The 25,143-nt window shown below is 47.1% G+C and overlaps 1 protein-coding gene across 2 annotated transcripts; it reads right to left on the bottom strand.

Moving 5' to 3' along the window:
* sertad2b (SERTA domain containing 2b) lies at window positions 1-24,391 on the bottom strand. Of its 2 annotated transcripts, none has more exons than XM_029521901.1 (2): window positions 24,115-24,391; window positions 1-2,771 (listed from the first exon to the last, which is right to left on the bottom strand). In XM_029521901.1, exon 2 carries the CDS (start codon window positions 2,765-2,767, stop codon window positions 1,493-1,495), a length of 1,275 nt encoding a protein of 424 aa, XP_029377761.1. In that variant the 5' UTR covers window positions 2,768-2,771; window positions 24,115-24,391; the 3' UTR covers window positions 1-1,492. The 2 variants fall into 2 exon arrangements, with proteins under 2 accessions (XP_029377761.1, XP_029377760.1); XM_029521900.1 differs by lacking the exon at window positions 24,115-24,391 and adding an exon at window positions 9,894-9,990.
* Between the last annotated feature and the right edge of the window lie 752 nt (window positions 24,392-25,143).

Here is a 25,143-nt window from a genome sequence, read left to right on the forward strand (position 1 = left end):
TGGGATTTAGAAAAACATGCAGACTTCAGGATTTCTCATCTTACGTAATGCACTTGTCTTTTTTTTTTTTATCAAAATCATGCGGGCTGGCCTGTGTTGGGGGAAGAAACACACTTTCAGGTTATTAGTGGGACAGATTTTTCCTTTTTGCTAACAATGTGGGAACTTTGGGGCCGACTCGGACGGGTGTAATACTGTGAGTTCTACTGTCACCCAAAGGTGCTAATTCTGCAGGAAACCAAACAGAAATAAGGCTTTTAGAAAAGAACATTTTTTCAGAGTCACACTGACGCCACAGCGACTTTTCAGGACTTTTCAGATCATCTACATCTGACTGGGAGGCAGGAGTTGTTGCTGGCGCTGACGCCACTTCCAATGTAAACACATCCAGCGTTCCTGTGGGGGCAGCTCATTTGAATTCTGCCGTAGCCGAAGCACAACAACTCACCGTACGAGTTCATGTAAAACAGCATCCAGCACAGTTAGATCTGCCTGCCAACCAGGAGGGGAAGGAACTGAACCGAATTCAGAGACACGATGTGAAACGAGAACAGACTTCTCCTTTTACCAAAAGAGTTTTAACAAACAACCAGGTGATGTGTTTTAGATTCCCAAAGCAATATTATATAGCCGAGCTAATATGTAACGTAGCACACTGCTAAAACAACACATTTCTGGAAAAACCTTTTTATGCTCGCTTAACAAATAAAACATAGCATCTGCAATAAGATAAAGATTAAATAATTATTTGATCATGAGAAATTACCTTACTTAATTATAGTTTTAATACAATAAATAAAAAAAAAAAAAAACATGGAGGAGTGACCTCGCTAGGCTGTTAAAGTGAAAAGGACTAGAAAGAAAAGAAATACTGTAAAAAACAGGAATTGAATAAGTGGTCATCTTGAAAGGCACTCATCTGCTAAAAGCCATGAATTGTGTGTGTGCATGTATGTGTTTGTGTCAATGTGTGTGTCTGTGTGTCATGTTATGTTTGTATTTCTTTACCTGTGAAGTCGTCACCTAAAACAAGAACACAATCCTCCAGAAGGAGGATCATTTGTGTGTTTTCTACGTACAGTTTGTCTTCAGGGTTAAGGCTTAAATTCAGGTTAAAGATGAGAACCAGGGTTAGGTTTAAATTAGAGTCGGGGAATGAACGGAGTCGACCGACTTTCTCACAAGTGTAGAAATACAAACAAACATTTTGTCCTTGTTTCCCAGTTACTTCATTTCCATAATCGGAAAGGCGAGCACAGTGCATGCACAGTGTTGTGTAGTAGTAGTAGTTGTCATAGTAGTACTAATTGACATCACCATTGATGTTTACAATTACCGACCTCTGAAGAAAGTAAAAAAACAAACAAAACAAACAAAACAAAGCAAAACATAAAAACAACAACCAGGAACCCCCCGCCCAACTGATCCCAAGTTTTTGTTCCAGTCTGTGGATTGAAGTCCGTTTGTGTGTTTGAGGAGTTTTGTCCGCAACTCACGACCCCACCAAGACCTCCATGATGTGGTCCAGTTCCGTCAGGTCCATTTTAAAAGGCTGATTGGCTGAAACCTGGGGGGCGGAGCCGCTGTACGGCGACGCCAACGATTTGAGGAGGTCGTCTGTCGTCACCACTGGCGACAGTTTGGCGAGGCCGCCGCCTGCCGTCACGCCCGCGGCCCCCGCCGTCGTACAGGGGTCAAAGTCATACATGGACGTGTCGATGTCAGCGAACAGGACATCGTCTAGGGCCAAGTCTGAGAGAAAGCCCGAGGGGGAGGCGGGGGAGGCGGAGGAGGGGGGGGAAGATGGGCAGGGGCAAATGTCTACCAAGCCACCAGGGGGGGGCGGGTCCATCAGCCGGATCTCACCGCAGCGACCTTCTGCTAGCAAGACGCCAGCTGCCTCCGGTTTAGCACCCGTGGTCCTGCAGTCTCTGGAGGGGCTGGAAGGTGGGGGGGAGAGGGGCGCTAACTGGGGGGGCCGGGCGAGTGGCGTGGGCGCTGGGGAGGTAGTCACGGTCATCGTGTTAGCTGCTGCTGTCCTTGTTATGGCTGTGGGAGGACCCAGCTCCATGTCACTCAGAGTGGAGGGGAACCCGTCGCTGGACGACGCAGGCCCAGGGACCCGGGGGGGCCCCAGACCCTGAAGGGTGGAAAGTGAGGGGGGAGGCTGCGCCGGGGGCGGCGACAGAGGAGGGGTGGGCGGGGATGGAGCACAAAAGGTCGTATCTCCACCGTCGTCCTCCAGCAGAGAGGCCGGGGTGAGGCAGGCCTCCAGGGGGGCGAGGCAGGCCTCCGCACGGCCGGGGCAGGCCTGCGGCAGCGCCTGGCAGTTAGGAGGCACCATTGGGTGGGGCGAAGGCGGCGGAGCGATCACCGGCATCAGCTGCGCTGTCGCTGTCGCCGACAAAACGCCGAAGGAGGGAGGCGCCTCACGGAAGCCCTCGTCCATGGGGTCGTCGGGCGGTGGTGACGGCGGGAGGAGGAGCGGCCGCACAGAGCCTTCCTGCTTCAGTTCGTCCTGGATGCGCCGCAGCATGTTGTTGATGAGGACGCGGCGCTCCAGGCTGGGCTCGCCGAGCGGCCGCTGGCTGTACAGCTTCATCAGGGAGATGTTGAAGATGGTCTGCCGCTGCAGCGTGTACGACACCTTGGACAGGCCCTCGGGGCCGAGGCCCGGTCCCCCTCCCGCCACCGACGCCTCCAGCGTTTTGCCTTCCAGCCCCTCTTCATCCTCGTCCCGCTTCCGCTTCGCACCTTTACCGAACATATATCTGGAAGACACAACGACAGAGACAGTGAGAGGACAGGAATGTCTCAGACTGTCCCCCGAGCTCAAAGGGACACATTTCAATTCTTCAGACGGACAGGGAGCAGCTAAGTGTTTGTCTGCTGATTTTCTTTCCCCTCAGATGTTTACAAATGACGTCACAACCAATCAGACGCCAACTTCCTGTTTCCCCTTCCAGCTGCTAGCAGGCTAACGCTAACAGCTAGCACTTAGGAACAGCTCAACTTTTAAAAATAAGCATCTAAACAAAGAAACTGTTCATGACGTGATCGATCTGATTCATCTGAGATGGAACACTCACATCATCATTAATCCGACTAAAAGTTTAAATCTGAGATATTAACTCTCTCAGGACCACTTGAAGGATCTGTGTGCTTGGTTTTTCCATTTTTAAAAAACATTTAGAATAAAGCTCAGCTGATTCACTGTCATGGGGGACAGTAGATGAGAAAAGAAGTACAAACCATGAATGTTTCCTTATTTTCTCAATAAAAACTAAGCTGAACGCTGAACGCACAAAGTTCCACAGATGTGTTTTGTTTGTTGTACAGCTGAAACCGTCACAGAGCAGTGAAAGCCCGACAGACCAGCTGATGGTGGAGGGGGAGGAGACGATGCACTGAACGTGGCTAATAAATTTATCCTGCTCATTAATTAACCATGTTTTTAATAGATTCTGTAAAGTGGTGGGATTTGATCCCTGACGGCGGACTGTTGTGGTTTGTGTGGTTTGATAAAATCCAGCAGCACCGCGGAAGTTTTCAGACTCAAACCCGGCGGCTTAATTCAAGAAGCTGCTTAAACGCAACAAGCTTAGTGCAACAGGGGATTTAAAAAAACATACAGAAACCGAGAGCAGCTGCAAAGGGAGGCTCAACACAACATACTGTACACACACACACACACAGTTATGTAACAGCAGCATTCCCTGCTGTACCACAGGATCATAGGCCAGATCTAAAGCCCAACCCCCCTCCCTTCTCCCGCCATATTAGAATAGCACATTGAGTTATGGAGGGGTGGGGGGGGGGGGGGGGCGAGAGACATACAGTAGGAGAGAAAAGAGAGAGAGTCACAGGGCACACATGCTCCAGTCATTAAACAGATTTAATCAATCATCCGATCAAACTGTCTGATTGTGTCATTATTGGCTCTGCGAAGAAAGAAGGAAGCAGAAAGAATCGCTGCAGTGTGTTTGACTCTAATCCAGGCTGACAGGCTCATGCAGCCAGTCGCTGTCTACACACACACACACACACACACACACACACACACACTGCGCATGCGTGACTACACACACACACACACACACACACAGGAAGTGTGAGCTGCAGGCCCAGTCACCACGACTGGTTGGTTGCCATGACAAACAGAGTCAGCTGGGAATTCACCCAAAGAGATGACAAAGAATGGGATGGGGGAGGAGGAGGGAGGGGGAGTGTGCTGGGGCGGCAGGAAGGAAGAGGAGGAAGTAGGTGAGAGATTGGTCTGCAGGAGGTGGGAGGAGAACCGACAGCTCCGTCTCCTCCTTCTGCTGAGCTGCTTTTGAGCAACGGATTCAAACTCTCTTCTTCAAACTGGCCCCTCAGTGATGGTCGGAGGGCGAAGAGCTGCAGACAGGTGATGGCTGCGAACTAAAAGCAGGCCCAGCTTAAACCAACCAGGAGCACCGTTCCTCTGCAGCACCGTTTTTATTTTTTAAAACACGCCTTAAACTATAATTTACTGTTCAGGAAACGCAAAAGAAACTTTAGCTCAACATGTTTTTGATCTTAAATACATTTTTTCTTACAAGTTGTTCTCTTTAAAACAAACAGACCTGATGAATAAATGAAGTCAAAACACTAAATGAGGCGGTGCTGGTGGTGACCTGCGTCCCGGGTTCGAATCCAGAATCACAGAATCTGTTTCCTGTTGGCCTCTCTGCCAATTACTGTCTGAAATAAAGACACGAAAGTCCCAAAATACTGAATCAAATTGTTTCATAAAAAAAAAACTGTTTGGTGGCCGCAGGAAGTCTTGGCTCTTTAGACAAAAACCAAATTCATCCCTGAGGAGGACTGTGCCCTGAAAGGTGCGTCATAAAAAAGCCGACACCACATAAAGACGACCAAAAGAAAATCCAGGCCTCATTCTTTGATAAAATGAAATGAGGAGAAGAAAAATATTCAAACAGACTTCCTGTTTCAGTCCCTCAGAAGGAAATAAGCCAATTAAACTGTTCATGATTCTGACTGTCCTCACAGCAGTTCAAGCATCACAACCAAGGAAGAAGCACGTTTGATTGACAGACAAAAAATCAGAAATCAGAACACGAAGCTCCCGACTTTTTATTTTGGCACCTATAAAACTAAATACAACGCATATGTGTGTCTGTGAATTCAGATCATGTGTGAGTTTGTGCGTCGGCTGCAGCAGCGAGCGGCGCCTGGAGGAAAATGGCGAATCGGAGAGAGACAGAAACAGAGAATGAAGGAGAAGAAACGGAGTTAGTTTCAAAGCAGTTTTCGGGTGTGTGATTGAGAGCCGGAGCAGCTGCGCATGTCTGACTCACTGACTCATGGCAGAGTGTTTAGACACACAAACACACACACAGACACACACAGTGCAGGGCTAACATACCAGAGGTGCCCCACCCCTCACATTCCACTTCATTATCCTCCTCTTCCCTTTCCTTCTCCTCCACCTCTTCTCTTCTTCACTTTCTTTTACCTCTTTTTCAGCCCCTCCTCCTCCCTGTCAAAGTTCACAGACCTGGACTTGTCCCAGATCCTGCGAGCCACGTCTAGACACCAAAACACCAGAAGAAGAAGAAGAAAAAGGATAATAGATGAGAGTGGAGCGCTGCGCTCCAAAATGGAGCCACAGTCTTCAACTCAAGGTCACTGTGACTCAACGTGCTGCTGTTAACGGTCTCACAAAGAGGAGTCTTAAACTGTCCTCTCCAGAAGGTTCATGTAGAAAAAAGCCTCCTGAGCTGCAGCTCTGAAGGCCACTGCTGCTCCTCACACTTCGGGACTTCACCACAGATGCAGTTTTGGTAGTTCAAGCTGTAAAATGCGCAGAAAGTGTTCAGTCGGTGCAAAAACAAGCGAAAGTTGTGGTTCTGCTAACATCTGCTGTGAGCCCTTTCAAAATAAGGCTACAATCAATCACATCAGAGGCTGAGAGAGTTCCAATATCTGCCCATTACTTTTATCAATATGTGTAATCAACAAGACGTTTGCTCCATTAGCAGAGATTCACCGAAAACGGCTCCAAAATGTGAAACAGAAAAACAAAGCAGATGCAGAATTGATGGATCAGATCGGAAACGTCAGGTGGAAAGATTCTCTGGCCTAAATTATCACCGACTGTCCCGATACGAAGCAGGGAATCAGCTGCTCATGAGCTCAAGATCAGGAAGTGTTTTCATTCATTTGGGGGGGTAACGACAGTTGATGAGGATTAGATAAGACTGCGTGAAAAATGAATGGTGGTGTCTTTGTGGGGGGGCAGCAGAGACTGAAAATGATCAACAACAATTTGCAGGTTTTACACATTTACAGGTGAGGTCAAGTGTGTGTTAGCCTGCAAACACACATCATGTGGGCTGATCATACTGTTCCAAGAGCTGGCTGTAGTGAGTGAGTGTGTGTGTTGTGTTGTGTTGTGTTGTGTTGTGTGACAGTGCAGTGCTACAGGATGGACTCTGCAGTGATATTATGATCCTGTAACCGGATACGCTGGTTTCCATGCCTGAGCTGCACATCCACCCCTCCCCCTCACCTCCACATCGAGCTATTTCAGGTTCTCTGAATTCACACAGTATGGACACACACACACACACACTATACACCACGCTGCTGCAGGTAGACCGCCACACACACCACTGTGCGCCTCGTTCACCACACACTCGTGTACAGTGGCTGACTTGTGCTTCCTCAGTCTCTGCTTTGTGTAATACATCCAGCTCTGCACACGAGGACGACATTGTCAAACTCAGCTGTGTGTGTGTGTGTGTGTGTGTGTGTCTATCTCTCACACACACACACACACAATGAAGAGCTAGTAAACACATTCCAGACAAAACCCAGAGGAAGAAATGAGTTGTAGTGCTCGCCTGACCAGATCCACTACGCTCAGCAGCAGCTACGCTTCCACACACAACTTCAGATACAGTTACACGATGACGACAGCTGCTACTAATGTTTCTGCTGCTGCTGCCGTGACTCCGGTTCAGTCCCGTCGACTCACAAATTCAATTCTGACTGTGCAACATATTTCAGCACACATGCATTAAAAATGCTGCAACCGAACTTTAACAGTGAAAATCATCATAGACAACCTCGCAAACTGTTGTTGTTTTTTATGTTGCTAAAGAAAAGAAAATGTCCTTGACAGGATGTGTGTCCCAATCCAGCAGGCTGAAACTGGGAGGTGACCCCGATAAACATCAACCAAACAAATCAAGGTTTCTTTTAAATCATTCAAAAGGAGCCCCTTATTCTAAGGAGCTTCAAGTCCAAGTCCAACTTTCAATGTCTCAACGTGAAGAGGAAAATGAGCAACATCGTGATTCAGACTGCCATCAAATAATCCAGAATTGAGCTGAAAGCAGATAATCTCATCCTGCAAACGCTTCTATTTTCAAATTCTTTTGGAACAAACAACAAGAGAGAGGAGAGTCCAGACCAGAAGAAATAAGCCAATCAGGCAGCTGGAAACTCTGTGTGTGTGTGTGTGTGTGTGTGTGTGTGTGTGTGTGTGTGTGTGTGTGTGTGTGTGTTCCCTTGTAGTGATCATAAACACTCACATGACAAAGGTCAGTTCAGTATCAGACACAGAATTCACTACACATCCCTTATATAATGACAGACCTGGTTACAAAACCCCTCAGCTCCCACATTTAATGTTCTGTTCATGAAGAGAGCAACCAGGACCAGGACCAGCACCAGCACCAGGACCAGGACCAGGACCAAGATCAGCACCAGGACCAGGACCAAGACCAAGACCAAGATCAGGGCCAGGACTAGCACCAGGACCAAGAACAAGACCAGGGCCAGGGCCAGGACCAGCACCAGCACCAGAGCCAGGACCAGGACCAGGTCCAGAACCAAGACCAAGACCAGGGTCAGGACCAGGACATCCTGGTTCGCTGCAGGGCCTGAAAGTCTGAACCTCCTTTTCTTGACCGTTTAAGTATGAAATACATTTTCTGACAGCAGTTGTGGTTTTGTGGATTTGAATGAACAGACTGTTGTGTCTGATTTACGTCTGCGTGTGAACGGAGGGAGACTCAGCTCACACTCATTGTGAGCAGAGCATCGATGGAGAGGAGGCAGAAGGCGTTCATCTGCTGGGAGGTTGTAGTTAATAAGAAAAAGAATAAACTGGAGCACTAGTTATGTAATCCTTAAATTAGGATTCCTGACGCGGCTGTAATTAAAGCAGGTGTGTCTGAGGGTTCAAACATGGACCACGTGGGGTTAAACATGCTGATCATGAAAACGTAACCTTAAAACCGTTCAGGAACACACAAAAGTGTTCGTGCATCTCAAATTTCTGGAAATCAGTGTATTCACACACACATTAAGATCTATAAATAAAAGGCAGCAGAAGAAGCAGACGTGTCCACATGCAGCTGAGCGATCTGCTCTTTCCATCGAGGAAACCCGAGCAGCTCCAGGAGCCTCCAGTCCACACGGCCCGACGGCCACATGCACCTCATTTCTGCAGTATCTGCCTCACTGCTGCAGCATGCAGCGCTGCACGCCGGCGTCCGCCTCATTACGGCAGCACTGGCTCCAGAGCTGCAAGTGTCATCATTCTTCCTGCAGGCTGCACCTTTATGACTTAAGTCTAATCCTTCTCCTGCAGCAGGAGCCCGACACATCACAACTGCAGGTCGCCTCAAATGAAGGGCCCTTACTGAAGAAGACCAAGGTGTGGTGTAGACCCCCCCCCCCCCCCCCCCCCAAAAAACTCTTCCTGAATCTGGAGGCTCCAGAACCAAATCAGAGAGACTTGGCAGTGAAGTGAAAAGAGGAAGTTGGAACTGAAGCCTCGGCTGCTGCGTCTCTCTTCAGAAACAGATCCTCCAAATAAATTCATTCAAATGGGAAAAAACAACCCCCCCTGATGTCTGAGCCCCCCCCCACACACACACGCTGTGGCTCATCTGCTCATCTACACTTCAGGCAGTTGTGTAACTCTGCATCACATCAGGTTTCTGGTCTGGATCTTCGATGCTGAAGGTGCTGGTCCAGACTGTGACCCACATCCAGTCTGTGGGGGGGGGTCACACTGGAAGAGGAGGTTCTGTTCTTTGGGGGGGTCACACTGGAAGAGGAGGGTCTGTTCTTTGGGGGGGTCACACTGGAAGAGGAGGTTCTGTCCTTTGGGGGGTTTCACACTGGAAGAGGAGGTTCTGTCCTTTGGGGGGGGGGGGTGCTGTTATGAAACGGAGGCCCCTCCACTCACAATGGCTGCACGAGCCCGGATCCCCCCAGAGTCCAGCACCTCTGAGTGTCCGGACTACACAACGCTTCACACAACTACACAACAACCGTGACACACTTTGTGTTGCCTTCACGTAAATTGGAAGTTCCTCTTATATGACAGTTTTTTACTGATTCGGGTTGAATTCGGGTTCATTTCAAGAAGCCTGGAGTTTATTTTGTGAACTTATCCAACACGATCTGGTCTGATGTGGGTTTGTTTTTTGAGGGGGGGTCACAGTGTTGGAAGTCCTGATTTATTTTATTCAAATAGGAAATTTTTAAAAAAGTTGCGGACTTTTCTCGGAGGGGTGAAGCTGAAGTGCCGGCCGCTCCGGAGCTCCGGAGCTCCGGGGGCCAGCTGAGTTTATCGGCCGAGACCGAAACCGGATCGACGGAGACCCGGATCCGACACCTCGGAGCTAAAATAAGATTCAACATGAAAACTTTTCCCCTCCGGACCTCCGGACCTCCGGACCTCCGGACCCGGAGCGGCTCTGATCCGGCAGCAGCCTCCGGTCTATTATTCACAGAAATAGGTTACCCCCCCGTCCTCCTGCCTCCCCGGCCCTCAGCCCCCCCCCCTCACTTCTACATTCAGATGAAGAACAGAATCCGGGTCTTACCGAGTCCAGGTCCGCCGGAGTGTGACACAGAAACATGGGGGGGGTTTAAACGGCCCCTCCGCCACAGAAACCCGAACCGTCCGAGCCGCCGGAGTCTCTGGGACACAATGGCGCTGATAGGAGGAGAAACTGCCCCCGCTGCTGCCTTCACGGACCGCCGGACGGAGCCGCCTCCATAGGGAGACCGCACGTGCGCTTCCGTCCGCAAATCCAAGTTTAATTATCCGACACGCGCCATTTCATTCGTTTTATATAGTTAGAAATATAAATATCAACCCTAACTTGACGGCACTTTACTATAATATTTGTTATAACTGTGACAACAGTGCGTAAAGAAGTCCTATTTATATTCACAGACACACAAAAGCGTTTTTGGTTCATTTGGTCGTCATCCAGGATTCTCCCTCCAGAGGCCTGACGGGTTTATTATTATTATTATTATTATCATTATTATCATTATCTTTGTTATTACTATTTATTCAGCGGCTCGATTACAGCCGAGACACGGAGGCTCCATTTTGTTGTGGCTGGAGAGTTTACGAGGGGAACGTGAAGGCAGCAGGAGAAGCTGAAACCGAGCAGCTGCCCCGAGAGGTGGCGTCAAGTTGGCCCCGCCCACACAGACACACACACACACACACACCCACACACACACACACACACACACACACACGCACGCTCTTCAGAATCACCAGATTAATGAATTACATGATGTTTCTGTGTCATGACGTCATTTCGACTCAGTACTTTAAACAAACCTTTAATACTTTTATCATTTTGACTTTTAATGTCTCAAAGTAGGTGAGACTGTTTTTGGTATCAGCTGCTGACCTGCGCTGGGAAACTAGAAAACTGCTACTCCCCTACTTCCTGCCTTGTATGACATCACAGCGTGGCGAGCGGCGGCCTGGTGGTGCCGTTTCGGCTGCTCACTGATGCCCAGCTGCAGATGGCGAACTCGATGTCCAGTAAACTCAAACAAAAACCCGGCCGAGTCTGCAGACAAAGACACCAGTGGAGCATCCCGGGGGCAGAAAATGGGCACCTTGGGCCGTTTGTGCCCCCGGCCGCCCCCCCTGCTGCACACTCGCCCACTTGTGCACTGATTTGACCGCAGACACAATACAGGTGGACCGTTTCCGGACCGGCTGCCACTAAGAGCTCCATCTTTGTCCTGTCCTCCATCCTGGACCAGAGGACACCGCTGTGAAGGCCTGGTTCTGAGCTCTAAACCTTCATTCTATCTACTGGCCATCAGGGGATCTGCACTGCTTGTGAAAAGAAGTGAGATTTAATTGAAGTCTATGGGAAAATGTCCCCCCTCCTCCTCAGTAAACGTTTTCCTGATCAGTTTATGGTCTCAGTCTCTAGTTTACAGTCTTCAATACGAGATGTTATTGAGAGGCTGTCCCATCCAATCAGGATAAAGTCCAGAGCTGGTTAATTAAACCCCTCACTCCTCCTCAGCTCCACCTTCTCCACCAAAGCTTAGCTTAGCTTTAGCACTGACGTGGAAATAGGCTCCTGTAATTCATTCAGGATATTTGTACCGTCGACTCTCATCTCATTAGACCCAGAAAACTGGTTTCTCCTCCGAATGTGGTTCCTTCTAGTTTTACAAAACCAAGATGGCTGATGCACCAATCACAAACTGGAGGTCTAAAAAATGGCCACTCAAAAGCCGACGGCTGATTCCTGGCAGCCAAAGAAACCGTGTGAGCGTTGTGTGTGTCATCGTTGGCTGAAAGTTACACGACACAAAAACTCCCATTAGTGTGTGACCTCTTTTCGTAAAATGACTCAATATTACAGCTCAGGCTGAGTAAAGACAGCAGAGCAGAGTTTATGGAAACTGCTGATCAAACAATAAAAGACAGGCATGTTGTGTTATTCTGTGAGGCGGGGATTCCCGGCACACCAGGACCCTGCAGACAGTTTGGACTGAACGGAGGCTCAGCTGGAGGACGGATGGACGGACTCGTTCGTCTCCTCGGAGGTGAATGGATGTATGACTTTAGCCCTGCGTTCATCTCTCTGGACTCTGAGTTGACTCATGAATGCCGAGCGGCGAGGAGGGATGGCTCTAAATAAAGATTTCAGGTCAAAAACAGGAAATGGCTCAGTGAGCAGGGAGGGCCAGGCCATAGCAACACCGACTGGAGAGCTGCACCCACAACATCCCTCCCTCCTTTCATCTATCTTTATTTATTTCTCCTTCACGCTTCTTTTATTTAGCTCTCTCTGTAAAATCTGCCTGTTCCTCGTCTTCTCCTACTTTTCTTCGGCCCCTGCCTTTGTCTCAGTGTCTCCTTTTCCCTCCATTCTCTCCATTTATTTCATTTATTTAATTCGTTTTCAGTTCAGCGACTTGACTGGCTCCGCCAAAATGGAATCGCGAAAGTATAAAGGTCAAGAAGTTATGTGTTCAAACTATAAAATATATGATACACAGCCATTTCCCAGCTTGTGTTATAAAATGTTAACAGCAGCTACAACAACACAAAAACAGCATATACCAGAAAAGGCTTTGTGCAGTTGTGGTTATGTCATGTGTGACTACGACCGTCAGTGCATGAATCAGGTTGTGTTTGCGTGTGTGTTACCATCATTATGAACCTGACTAATGATGAGTTCAGCGGTCTAACTCATCACCCGGGGCAGGAAGTTACATGTTGCCCCCATCCGTGGTGGTGTTGCACCGTTGGGTGGTAACTGGCAGGTTTACGACTGTCACCAGAATTAGTTTTCCAACCGTCATGTTCCATTTATACTCGCTGTGACAACACACGGTGCATTTTTATATCATGGAGGTCTATAAATTCACCAGACACACGAGCATACAAGTGCAATAATGACACAAACACACACACACACACACACACGCACATACATGATAAGTGATTCGTATGCACCTCTGTATGTTACTCATCAGGTTTGTTGACGTGACAAATATATTGATGATGTCCTCCGTTGTATTGTCTCAATAACAGTATGTTATTGATTCTTTGAAGGATTTAAAGGACCAGACAGTCTAAAGGTAAACGTCCAAGTCTTTGATTATAAAGCAGGTCCAGGTTCTAGAGTCCACCATTAAGGCTTTTCTGTTTATTCAAACCTTGTTTTTCTTCATTCTTTATAAAGAATGTCACCAAATATTCTCGTTTCAGAATCAGCTCAACTTCAGCTAATTCCATCTGTGACTCAATAAAGACAGAAGCTCTGAGAACAAGAACCAACTAAAAACACACACTGGATGTTTCCTTATTCTCTAGATAAAAACTGTGAAAGCAGAATGACTGACAGCTTGGCCTCTGATTGGCTGTGACAGCACCCACCGGAGCCAATAGGAGCTTCAGATGTAGAGACATGATTCTAGATGTCACTATCAAAGATGGAGGATGAGAATGGACCGATGAACACACAGAAGGAGTCAGAGAGTCGGACTGATCAGATCTGATCAGTTTCAAATTGGACGGATCAGCCTGAATTCAGAAACTGAACCTTAAAACAAGCCAGGGCAGGACTTCTGGGACTTTGTGATGTCACACTATAGCCAAACAGAAGAGAGGATCAGATCCTACAATATGACCCCTTTAAGCAGCGACCCCCCCCCCTCCCAAAAAAAAACAACAAAAAAACAACAACAACCTACAACTAAACAAATTTGTCCTAAAAACAAAGAAAAACTAGAAGACTTGGAGCCGTGTGTGAAGAGAACCAGAGAATATTAATAACACGAGATGGGTGGGACAGCCCAACATGGGGGGGGGGCTCCACCCCGAAATCACCCATCTGCTTTCCTTCCCATTCTCTCTCCCTCCTCCTTTTCTTTTTCTGTCTTTGTCTCTTTATCAGCCCCCCCCCCAAACACAGGCCAGGTCATTCGGGGATACAGCGTCAGACTAAATTGTGAAACGATGAAGGAGATTTAGATAAAGCAACGTCGCCTGTCCGTTTGGGAGCTCATGGACTGAAGCCGCCACTTTGTAAATTGTTTGTCGGCCATCTTTGAAGGAAAAGGTGGATCTGACCTGCTCTGTCCTCTGTTCTGATTGGGTGGTAAGGTCTTTCAGTGACACCGTAGCCCCGCCCCTAACCCCTCCCCTCCTTTCTGGTCTATTTTCCTCTAAAAGGGAGTCCCATTAAAAATATCTGTTATTTCGGATTATAACTGTGATTATATGAAGAAATGACACCTGCCTTATCTTTGATATCATGGTTTCCCAAACTGAAGCCCCGCCCCCCCAACGACAGAGAATTTAGGAAGACAGGTCTGTTAATAGAAAACAGTTGGGGAGCTCCAAAGCAAACTTTTCATCTCGTAAGAAGAAGACCTTGACTGAGAACACAGACGGGCGAGCGACCGAGTGGGAGGGAGGTGTGTTTACTCATGGCTGTGTGACGCCTCCAGTGTCAGGTGACTTACAGGAAAGAAGTTGTTGTTCTCTCTCGCTCTGTCTGTCTGTCTGTCTCTTTTCTCGAGTCATAACTGACATGTCGATCACGGCACGAACTGCAAGAACAAGAATCTGAAGCACAAACTAAGAGGGCGTTAAAAAGTTTAGGCGTGTGTGACGTAGTTTAACTGAGCGGAGACACCATCACACACACACACACACACACACTCTCAGTTCTGTGTGTTTTAATGGCTTCTGGCTCAGAACGATGTAAGGTTTTATGGTAACCTTTAATGTGTGTGTGTGTGTGTGTGTGTGTGTGTGTGTGTGTGCGTGTGTGCGTCTACCCATCCACTGCAAACTGGTGAGAGTGACACTCTCCAGCAGGACGACGCACCATCTCACCACCAGGCAGCAGTTCATGTACCGACACAAACGACGGAGAATTTACCTCACATCTTTGTTTTGTTGTTGTTGTGGTTTGCACACGAGGCTGATTTGTCAGAAGACTCCGGGGGTTGTTGCTCTAAAGCTTCTGTGATGTGTGTAGTGAAAGGGTTAAAATCTCCTGTTTAAAGTGGTGTTCCTCGAGCTGCCCTGACTGAGTTGAGTCGTAGTTGTTGTGTTTTGTGGCTTCGGGCTAACAAACGCATTAAACTCATTAATAGTTCAGTCAACAGCATCACATCAGAGACTACATGTTCCAGCAGCAACAACTAAATCTGAACTTCACAAACATTCCTGTTTCCTGATTCTGTCAGAATGTTAAAACCAAAACAGTTTTGGGTGATTCGATCGTTGTGGCATTTTCAGCAGAAAAGGTGTCAAAGCAGCAGAAAGAGAAATCATAGTAATCACTTTTAGTAGAAATAGAAACCTGCACAGTTCGGCCATTAACAATAGCAGCGTTTCTTTAAGAGCACTTCAAGTTGGACGGAGCTGCAGTGAAAACTGCGGAGAGACACTGTAGCTGAAAACAGGAAGGCCATTAATCTTCCAGAGAAACCGGGTCGACTCACAAGTCACAGCACAAGGAAGCGGCTTTAGAGAGCAGCAGCTGAGCAACAAAGCTTCAGCTGCTTATCCATCTTTCTTCCTTCTTCCATTTTAAAAAACCTTCCCTCCATCTGACCACGATGTCCACAGACGGACAGAAGTCCTCTGCTGCTGCTCTCTATCAGGGATTCAGCCAAGGAATGAGGCCAAAGGTCAGAAAATCACCAATACAGCAGAACAAATCTCAGAAAATGCAGCTTTATGTTAAATAAAACTGGGTTTTTGCTGCCTGTTCTCATATTTGATGAAACACCTGAAAAACAGGATGTTACTTCCAGATTTCATCTCATTTCATTGTATTAGCTGTTGTTGTTGTAGCCTTCAGGTGGCTAACAGCAGCTAACTGAATCCTGACTGCATTCTACAATCAGATCGAACGGTTTCCATCAGTTCTCTCCTTTAATCTGAGAATAAAACAGTAATCTGATTACAGCAGTAATCTGTTAGCTGCTCTCCTGCCCTCCTACGGCAGACCAGACTGGCTGAGTCAGCTCCGCTGCTCTATCACGATGGCCCCCCCACCTCCACCTCCACCTCCACCTCCCTCCATGAATCCCTTCATTCACTTTGAGCTGCCTTCAAAACTTCCTCAGTTCTTTGCTGCTTCTGTCACTTTCTTTCACTTTTGCCTGATTGCCTTCGCTCCGTCACTTTGCCATGAGAGATTAGTGATACCCCCCACCCCCACCCCCACCCCCACCCCCATCACACACACACGCCTTGCTTTTCTCTTTTTTTTTATCCTTCCGACCCCCTCCCTCCTTTCCTCCCTCCCTGCTGGCTGCCTTCAGGGTAGCAGAAGGGAAGTGAATGGCTTCAGCCCTCCCAGCTGGTCCCATCACCCAGCAACCCAGAGCAAAACAAAAGAACACACACAAGTCTGAAAACAGGCAAGCTATGCACGCACACACGCACGCACACACACGCACACACAGAGTCAGGTTCACCAGCAGATGAGTACATGCATGTTCTTCTACACATGCACACACATATGCAGATGAATGCCCAGACACACACACACACACAAAGACGCACACACCCATGCCCCCACCTTGCCCCCCACCCCTTCAACTCACATTCATAAACACAGCCAGCCGTCCCCTGCAGACTCCCACCCATCACCCATCATCCCCTTCTCCCCTCCCCAGCACCCTCTGCAGACACCCAGCCCTTTGTCCCCACCCCCCACCGCCTCCACACACACACACACACACAAAACATATTTTGGGGGAAAACAGAAAAACATGTGTTGGTCCAAAAAGGAGAAGTCAACACAAAGCGGGTGGAGTCAATGCTCTGTTTGTTTCAGTCACAAACATACATGAACAGTGCAACACAGCAACACAGACACACAACAGAGTTCAATTGTTATCTTCAGTTCAAGTGGCCTGTGGTGAATCACAGCTCAGCAAACCTGAACCATCACATGAGCACTTAAAGCCCCCCCCCATTATGGGCCCTGTCCTATATATTATCACTCTTCTGTTTACTCCCCCTCTCTCTGCTTCTTCTGGTTTGTTTTGGACCCCCCCCCCCCCCGCTTTTATTCAGTAACATATATCAGCTACAATAAATTTCCTTCAGGCTCTTTCATTTAAGTTTATAATTTGCTTAAGTGGTGCATGAAGTCTTAACAAATAAATGTGCTGTTAATGAACTTATCAAACACTAACTGCTACTTAGTGAATCTGAAGCCTTCAGCCCCCCCAAGAAGAACAGAATTAAAGTGTGAGCGGTTGTTGGTCTCTGTCAGTCTCTGCGATGGACTGGAGACCTGTCCAGGGTGAGCTGGGTCCTGGAACCCGGCCCCGTGACCCGGAAACAGATCAGAGGAAGAAGCTGGATGAATGAAGAGCCGGACGGCTCAGCCCAGTCGGGCCTTCGGACACCGCGTCATATCAGTACCAGAGAAAGGCTGGGATCTCTTCTGTTCACCCAACAGTCCCCCCCAACAGAAACACTGGAGATGTGACAGCTGTGGGGGGGTTACATCTGTGAACCCACCAGGACACGAAACAAGAGGCTGAATGGAGCATCAGCTGTGTGCGAACACCAGACCAACACCAGGCCCAGCTTCGGCAGGGCGGGGGTCAAAGGTCGTCAACCAGGAGGAGTCTGTGGGCGGCTGGACAAAGATGGAGCAGGAATTCAAATGTGACGCCGAGCTCTGTTTCTTTAAAGAGCATAAAAAGTCAAATGCACTTTCCCTCAGCTCTCAGCTAAAGATCAACTCACAACCTTCATCATTGGTGTCGTCGTCGTCCCCAAAAAGGTGACAAAATAAAAGCTCATATTTCTGTGATGCACACACTTTAATTCTACACTGATCGATTCAAATCGATGTGTTTCATCGTTTATTTATCTCGTTTTCATTGGTGGCTGCAACGTCACAGAAGTAGTGGCTCACTTTACTGCTCAGCTTTAGCATGAAGAGTGAAATAGAGCAGCTATTGTGCAACAAAATAAAATTCCTCTTTGTAAAATGTGAGGGGGAAAATGGGGCAGTGACTGCAGGAAAAAGCAAACCGGACGACTAAATATTTAGTTTAACTTTCTCCTTCGGCACAGTGATTGTGGGCCAAACCAAACCTGAAAGAAAAACGCTTCGCCTCCGAGTTCTTTCAGCCCAAACCGCCCGAACAAACAAACACAAAGTGAAATGCAATGAGATTTTCTGGAAACAACACAACATGGAAAACCTGAGGATGTGAACGGCTTCTGGAGCTGGAAAATTAGGGAACCAGGGATCTGAATCTGAGTCCAGTCCAGAGCCGCCTGGTTCGATTCCTTTTCAGCCTGTAGTCCAGTTCACTCCCACCAGATCAGGACCACCTGCCCAGGGGTCTGGACTGGACTCCTCTAGACCTCTGAAGCTGAGCTGAGGTATCCAGACCAAACGTTAGCAGATCCTTTAAGTCCAGCAGGACATGCTGCCTCCTCCAGCTTTTCTTCTTCCCATCAGACCAGACCTCCTTCTTCCGAGTCTCCCTGGTCCAGTTCTGATGCTCATGTGTGCACAGGTTATGGTGCAGAGGTTCTGGTGGTGGACTCGGGTCAATACCCTGAGCGGTCTACAGCACATTAAACCAGATCAACACGGATCTAAACCTGGACCCAACTGGCAGGAAGCAGCCCTGGTTAACTGTTGAGCAGAAAACTCTGCCGAAGAAGAGCTGAGAATCAGGAGGACTGGCTTCAGCTTTCCATGCACACACAACATTTTGATTGTTTGTGTTGCTCATTTGCAGCCCAAATTCTACAATCTCTGACAAATAAACTACAGAAATGTTTCTCCTGTCGGTCTGATCAATGAGGATTCAATTAAACAGAGTTAAAGTGGCTCTCTCTGTGTTCGATGATATAAACCTGCTGGTTGAAAACATTATCTGTGATACTTCCTCTCTCCTCCTTTTTGCAGGCTGCATGTGTCAACCAGCGATTCGCTTCTTTCACTTCATTTCATATCAGTGGATTTAAAAGCCTGAGGAGATAACCACAAAAGGCCCTAAAGTACAGGCGGATTTTTGGGATTTTGTTGTTTGAAACAACAACTTCAGCTTGATGATATTTGAATTTGAATTCATATGAATTCTTTCAGGACCTCTCTGGGACGCCCCACAGTCGCTTTTCTTCCTCAGAACCAAACCTGAATCCTGCTGGAGCAGAAATTCACCTGTTTTGTGCCTGATGTGCATGTGTGAGCCCAAATTATGGGGCTGAACATTTAACGGTCCAGTCGGAGACCAAAACAGTCATCTGCACCACTGACACACATATCAGCCGCTTGAATGGCGGCCAAGCTGACACAGCAACGTACAACAAAGTATATAATCATTAGGCCATAATCACACAGGCGGCGAAGCCAAATAACACAATATCAGCTCGCTCACTCATTCACAGTTTGCAGCGGCTGGATTTTTTCCTACAGGCTTTAATATATTTCTGCGAGTCAGTGCTCGGACTGTCCCGAACAGATTCTTTCAATTCACACATAATGAGTTTGTTCAAAATGAGACGAAGTTTCTCTGCAGAATGAGGTGAAGCACAGGGCAAAATGAATAATCTTCTCCTCTCAGCCATCCATTCACACATCTCATACAGTTGATGGATGAAACAACGGGATGCTGTGGAGATGTGATCTTTGGGATGATTACTTATTGATACGTTCATCACATCATTTCTTCAATTTCTCCTCAGCATCCTTTGAATTAGTGAGCGGTGCAGCCAAGAGACCTGATCAAAGATGAATCCTTCTTAATCTCTGCTCTGAAAATGAATACATCATCACAGACACTTGGCTAAAGCTGCTAAAATCCGTTAGGCTAACGCAGCGTTTCCGTTTATCGGCACGTTGGTCAGATCTGATCTGCAAAGCTGCAGCGTTCTGTCGGACATATTCTCCCTGTCGCACACACGCATGGAGGAAAAGGTGTCTGTGTGAGGAGGGAGGGCTAGATCATCACTGTGTCTGTGAGGATGACCATGAAATGTAGCTGAGAGCCCCAGAACATCAATCAATCAATCAATCTATCCATCTATCTGTCTGTCTTCTCTTGAACGCAGCCTTATTCATTATTAATTCTTGGATCCTCAGGCTCCTGTTAGGAGGTTGTCTTTGCTCCTCTGACATCCGATCCCCTCGTTCATACGTCTCTGTGTGTGTGCGGGCCGATGCATGTTCAGTTTTGTCTCCTGCAGATCTCTGAATACGACACAATACTTTGTTGTTAACAATACTTTAATTTAATTTTGTATCTAATTACATTAGATACGAAATATAAAGATGCTGTGATGTGTGATGTTCATACTGAGGTCATGCTGCTCATCTTTGCAGCATCTGTTTAAATACTGTTAAATGCTAAATGATATTTGATCCTGTTGCAGGTGTATTATAATAATAAAAATAAAAATACTTCTGATCATACAACAAAAAAAAGTTGTACATGCTTCAAAGCTCCCAGAAAATCTAGCAGTTGGTGAACCTTGTTGAACTTTTGTGGCTAATTGTGGCATATTTTGCTAAAATGTAATTATTCTAATACATTATCACTGATTGTTATTCGTTCCTGCCGTCAGTATCTGCCTTTCAACCAATTTCTGAATGTTACAGATACAAAAGACCAACATTCATGCTTTCCACATTTTAAATTCAAGCACAGACATCATCACACATTTGGCCTCATGCATGAAAATGTCACAAAAAAACCCAAATCTTTATATGAGAGAGAAGGAACGAAGCAAGAAAAGGTGCTGCTGTGTGAATAATGAAAAGGAGGTCATCGCCTGAAGGGGTGGAGCGATGTGAACACTCAAAGTGAAGGCACTGCCACACACACACTAAATTTCCTATTGTGATGGTTTATTTACACTCCCTTCAAACACTGCAGATAAGATTTTTGTGTTCCTGTAAGTGTGTAAGACACAACATGGACTGTAAATCTCATTTTCATGAAAACACCCTCATTAGATTAGATTAGATACAAATTAGTCACAAATCAACAGTCGCAAAACAAAACACTGCTGAAGGAGGAACCGTCATGACAGAAAGGATTTTCTTTAGATTTACCAGGATTACATGAGCTACTTACTTTCTATGATATAACATACCAATATGTGCATCTGACCTCCTCTGTAGTCTCTCCTGATTGAGTGGACCGGTCTGTCAATCACACAGTAGCCCCGCCCCCTAATCCATTTACTGATTTCTGATCTCGTTCATCTTCCACCTCTGATCTGTTTCTGGGTCACGGGGGGTTCTGGAGCCAATCCCAGCTCACCCTGGACAGACCAACAACCACTCAGACCTACGGACAGTTTAGAGTCACCAGTGAACCCAAACAGGACGTCTGTGGAGGCCCCAGGCCGGGAACCGAACCAGGACCTCCTTGCTAACAGCGCTAACCACTCTGCCGCCATTTAAAAAGGAGAATCGTTTCAAAAAATTAGGAAAGCGTTATAAATCAAAGCTTATAAATCAAGGAGGGGAGGGGGGACATTTTCCCATAGACTTTAATTTACTGAATAACAGACGGCAGGTTTATGGTCATCTCTCCATTTTCTGTCATGTGACCCCAGTTCAGCTGGTTTACTGTCTATAAACAACTTTTTGCTTCAGAATTCATTAAAGTGTTCGATAACGATAAAAACTCGTCAGGATCAGAAACAGTCAATCCAGGGAGGGGCTATCGTCCAGGTTGGCCTACAAAATCCCGTCACGGCTGCCGCGCTGTATGTGGCAGGCGAGCGACAGACGGCGGGAGACTCAGTGAGGGTCCAGGATGACATTCAACAAATGGCAGCAAAAGCTCCAATCTGCACCTCGGCCTCCACGCACACTGCAACATTCATTCAAAGGATTATTTTGAACTCAGGCCGCTTTGGCCAGAGGTCCACATTAACAGGATTAACTCAGCATCTCCACACAGAGGACCGGAGCAGAGGGTCCGAGGCCCAGGTCCCCCAGATCTCCCTGATTACAGGGCTGAAGCGAGCTGTAGTGCAGTGGAGTAACGCCAGTCCTGCTGAGGGATTATTGTGTGGTGATGCTATCATCACAACCGCTCTCCCACTGTCTATTTATAGTTCAGAGCGCTCCCTCTCTCTCTCTGTCTTTCAGTCTCTCTGTCACATTCTCCACACTGAATGCCAAATGCATTAAAAGGAGAAGGTCAGAAAAAAACAGAACCACCAGCCTGAAGCTTCGAACTCAGGAGGAACCAGAGGAACCAGCACCTGCCAGAGGGAGCTTTGGGAGTTGGTCCAGTTCATACACCTTCCTTTATCATCGATACATTATCAGGATTAAAGTGAATCATATAGAGAGACAGAGGAGATATCTGATTTAAAATGAGCAGCAGGTGTGAGTTTAGTGTCGGGGATATGCAGACATCAGTCTCTGAGGTCGAACAGTTTGGCCTGCAGTGATCTGTGAAGTGATTTTATGTGAGATCGGACGTATGTGGAGGCCAGTCCTCTCGGTCCGGGTGAAGCAGGCTCCACGACCTGCTCCATCCTGCAGACTTTCCATGGACAGCGTAGAAGTAGTCCAGGTTTGATCTTTGATGACTCAAAGTTCAGCCACTCGTCCCGTATTTGTCTCAGGAAATCATAAAAACAGCAACAGTTTCCTTTTCTGGAAATTCCACAAGCAAGTTAAGATTTCAGATTCAGGGCCCTGACCTCATTTTAGGGTACTGAACGCATCATCCCGGAGCAGAGGACACTGGGCTGCTGCTGATTCCGCCTGCCAGACGGGCCGTGGCGTCTGAGCCCCGGGCCGGGAACACAGACGAACCATGGCACCTTAATCTGGATTAGCTGCTAAATTAGAAGCCTGGTTGTTTGTGTAATCCATCTGACAAAATTCCTGCAGCCCCCCTCCGGCCATTTGATGGCAGCCAATTCATTCAGGCCAGGCCAAGAAAGACAGCCAAACTGAATACCCACACAAAGTACTCACATATTTCAGGAAAATGTGAATACAAAAGCAAAAAAATGAACCTTTGAGACACTCAGAGAAGAGAACAGTCTGTTCAAAAAGGTCAGCAGCTGGCTTGACCTTTATTTTCATGTACAGGTGAAGTCCAAATATGACGGATAGTGACTAATTATTGCTGTCACATAAATGGAGACAGGAAAACAAGGCAAAAAAATCCTCTAAAATTCAATGTGGCTTTAAAATGGTATTAAACGGTAATATTCAGGCAAAAGAAGAGTTAAAGTGTGAACCGCTTTATGAAGGTTATTCTGAATCCCCAAATGATAAAAAGTGAAATGATCATAAATAAAAAGTATATCAACAACCTTCATGTGTAGAAAACAGACGAGCACGTAGACAAAGTACAGCTGCTAAAAAATAATAATCATCATAATGCACTGATGTCAGACAGCGAACCAACCAAACTTCAGAGGGAAAAACACAAACTCAGAGAAAATGAGTCAGAACATCGTCTCTCCAACTCTGTAACTATCAAAAGATGTTGCTGACCAACAAACTATAAAAATTCAATGACAGAATGTGATTATTCATTCTCCAAAACAAAATCTTTCCCCTCAGCTGTATTCAAACTGAGACTGCACACACAGATGTGTTGCACTGGACCAGATGAGGATGTGACAGCCACTGATGCTGTGTTGAGTTTAAAGACTGGTTATATAATCTGACAGCAGCAACAACACCAAAGAAAACCAGGTCTCTGGAAATTCTTTCAAACTGGATTGATGTTTCAGAAAAGAGTCGGTGGGAAAAAGGAAAGGTTAAGAGTTGGTCCACTCATTTTTATTCAAAATTCACGATCAGAATTTTTCCTTTCTTCAATTTTTTTGCGCCGATTTGTAAAAAACCTTTAACTCTTTAAAACGTTGGACACGAGGAGATCGTTTTAATAAAAATTATCTTTATATATAAACAAGATGCAAAAAATGAGACTTTTTCCAACGCAGTTTGGGGTCATGTGCGCGATACACGATATAATGGTGCGTAACGGGAACTCCACGGCGCGCTCTCCGCTCCGGTGCCGCGGACAGACCGGCAGAAGGTGTCCGCTGACCGGACGGACCCCTCCGGTGTTTACCGGACCGGGGTCTACATTTTGAACATGTTTAAGTCGCTTCAGAGGAGGAGGAAACGGCGCGGACGCACAAAACGGCACAAAGACGCGAAGAAGGTGATAAAGAACAGACTTCCACCATCAGCTCCGGGCCGGGGGGGCACACAGCGGCAGCCCCAGAAAGAGCTCCGAGCCCCGGACCCGTTCAGACACACTCACCCTCTCCGGCAGGTCCGTCCAGCACGGTGCCAAAGTAGAAAACAGCCTGGAAAGAAGCGGCTCTCCGCGGCTGTGGGGCTGGAGGAGCTCCCTCCGCTTCAGACGGACCGTCTGGTGTGTTTCCCCACAAAACAACTGAACAAAAACTAAACACAAACTGGCGGACCGGGTCCGGGATCGGTCCTGACTCCAGATTCACAGATCGCGGCCAATGCGCAGTCCTGGAAGACCAGCCTGTCCGGTGCGCTGCGTTCACGTGTCGTGAAAAACCGCACACTTAATCCAGAGGTGTTCACAGCGTCTTAAAACAATGAAAGGAAAATTACAACTGATGATGATTCCGCGAGGAAGCTGGACATCATCCGGAAACACCGACGGAAGGTCCGTCACCGGGATTTCTTGGGGATATTTCAGCGCTGTGTTTAGGAGAACTGTAAAGTCGCACGGTCCCTGAAGGCAGCAGCAGCAGGCGGCGGCGTGTGACAGACGTGTCGTGCGTGACTCAGAGCTGAGTCACGCATCGTGTCCCGCCCACACCGCGGTGGCGGCCAATGGCGCTCGTGCAGGAACGGGAACAGTGGCGAGCAGTCACGCAACAGTGTGTGCGCGCGTGCGTGAGGGTTTAAAGGGACTCCAGCTCCCGGTGCGTGGACGGAAATCGTCCACACTGACCATATAAGGCTCAAACACGTCACAAGTTCACATCAGTGTTGGTGAGTCGAATCACATTGAAGGTGAATGTGGGAATGTGGGAAATAATAATAAAAAAAAAATAATAATAATAATAATAATAATTATTATTATTATTATTATTATTATTAATAATAATAATTATTATTTTCAAAGTTTACTGCCATCAGTAACATACAACAGACACACAAATACAAGGGCTCCAACATAAAACACAATCTATTTACTTTCTGTAATAAATAACAAAAATGCGGATCTGACCTGCTTTGTCTTGATCAGGGTTCAGGCTGTCAGTCACACAGCAGCCCCGCCCCTAACCCCGCCCCTCCTTCCTGGTCT

Source organism: Echeneis naucrates, chromosome 15, assembly GCF_900963305.1.
Source record: "Echeneis naucrates chromosome 15, fEcheNa1.1, whole genome shotgun sequence".
NCBI lineage: Eukaryota > Metazoa > Chordata > Actinopteri > Carangiformes > Echeneidae > Echeneis > Echeneis naucrates.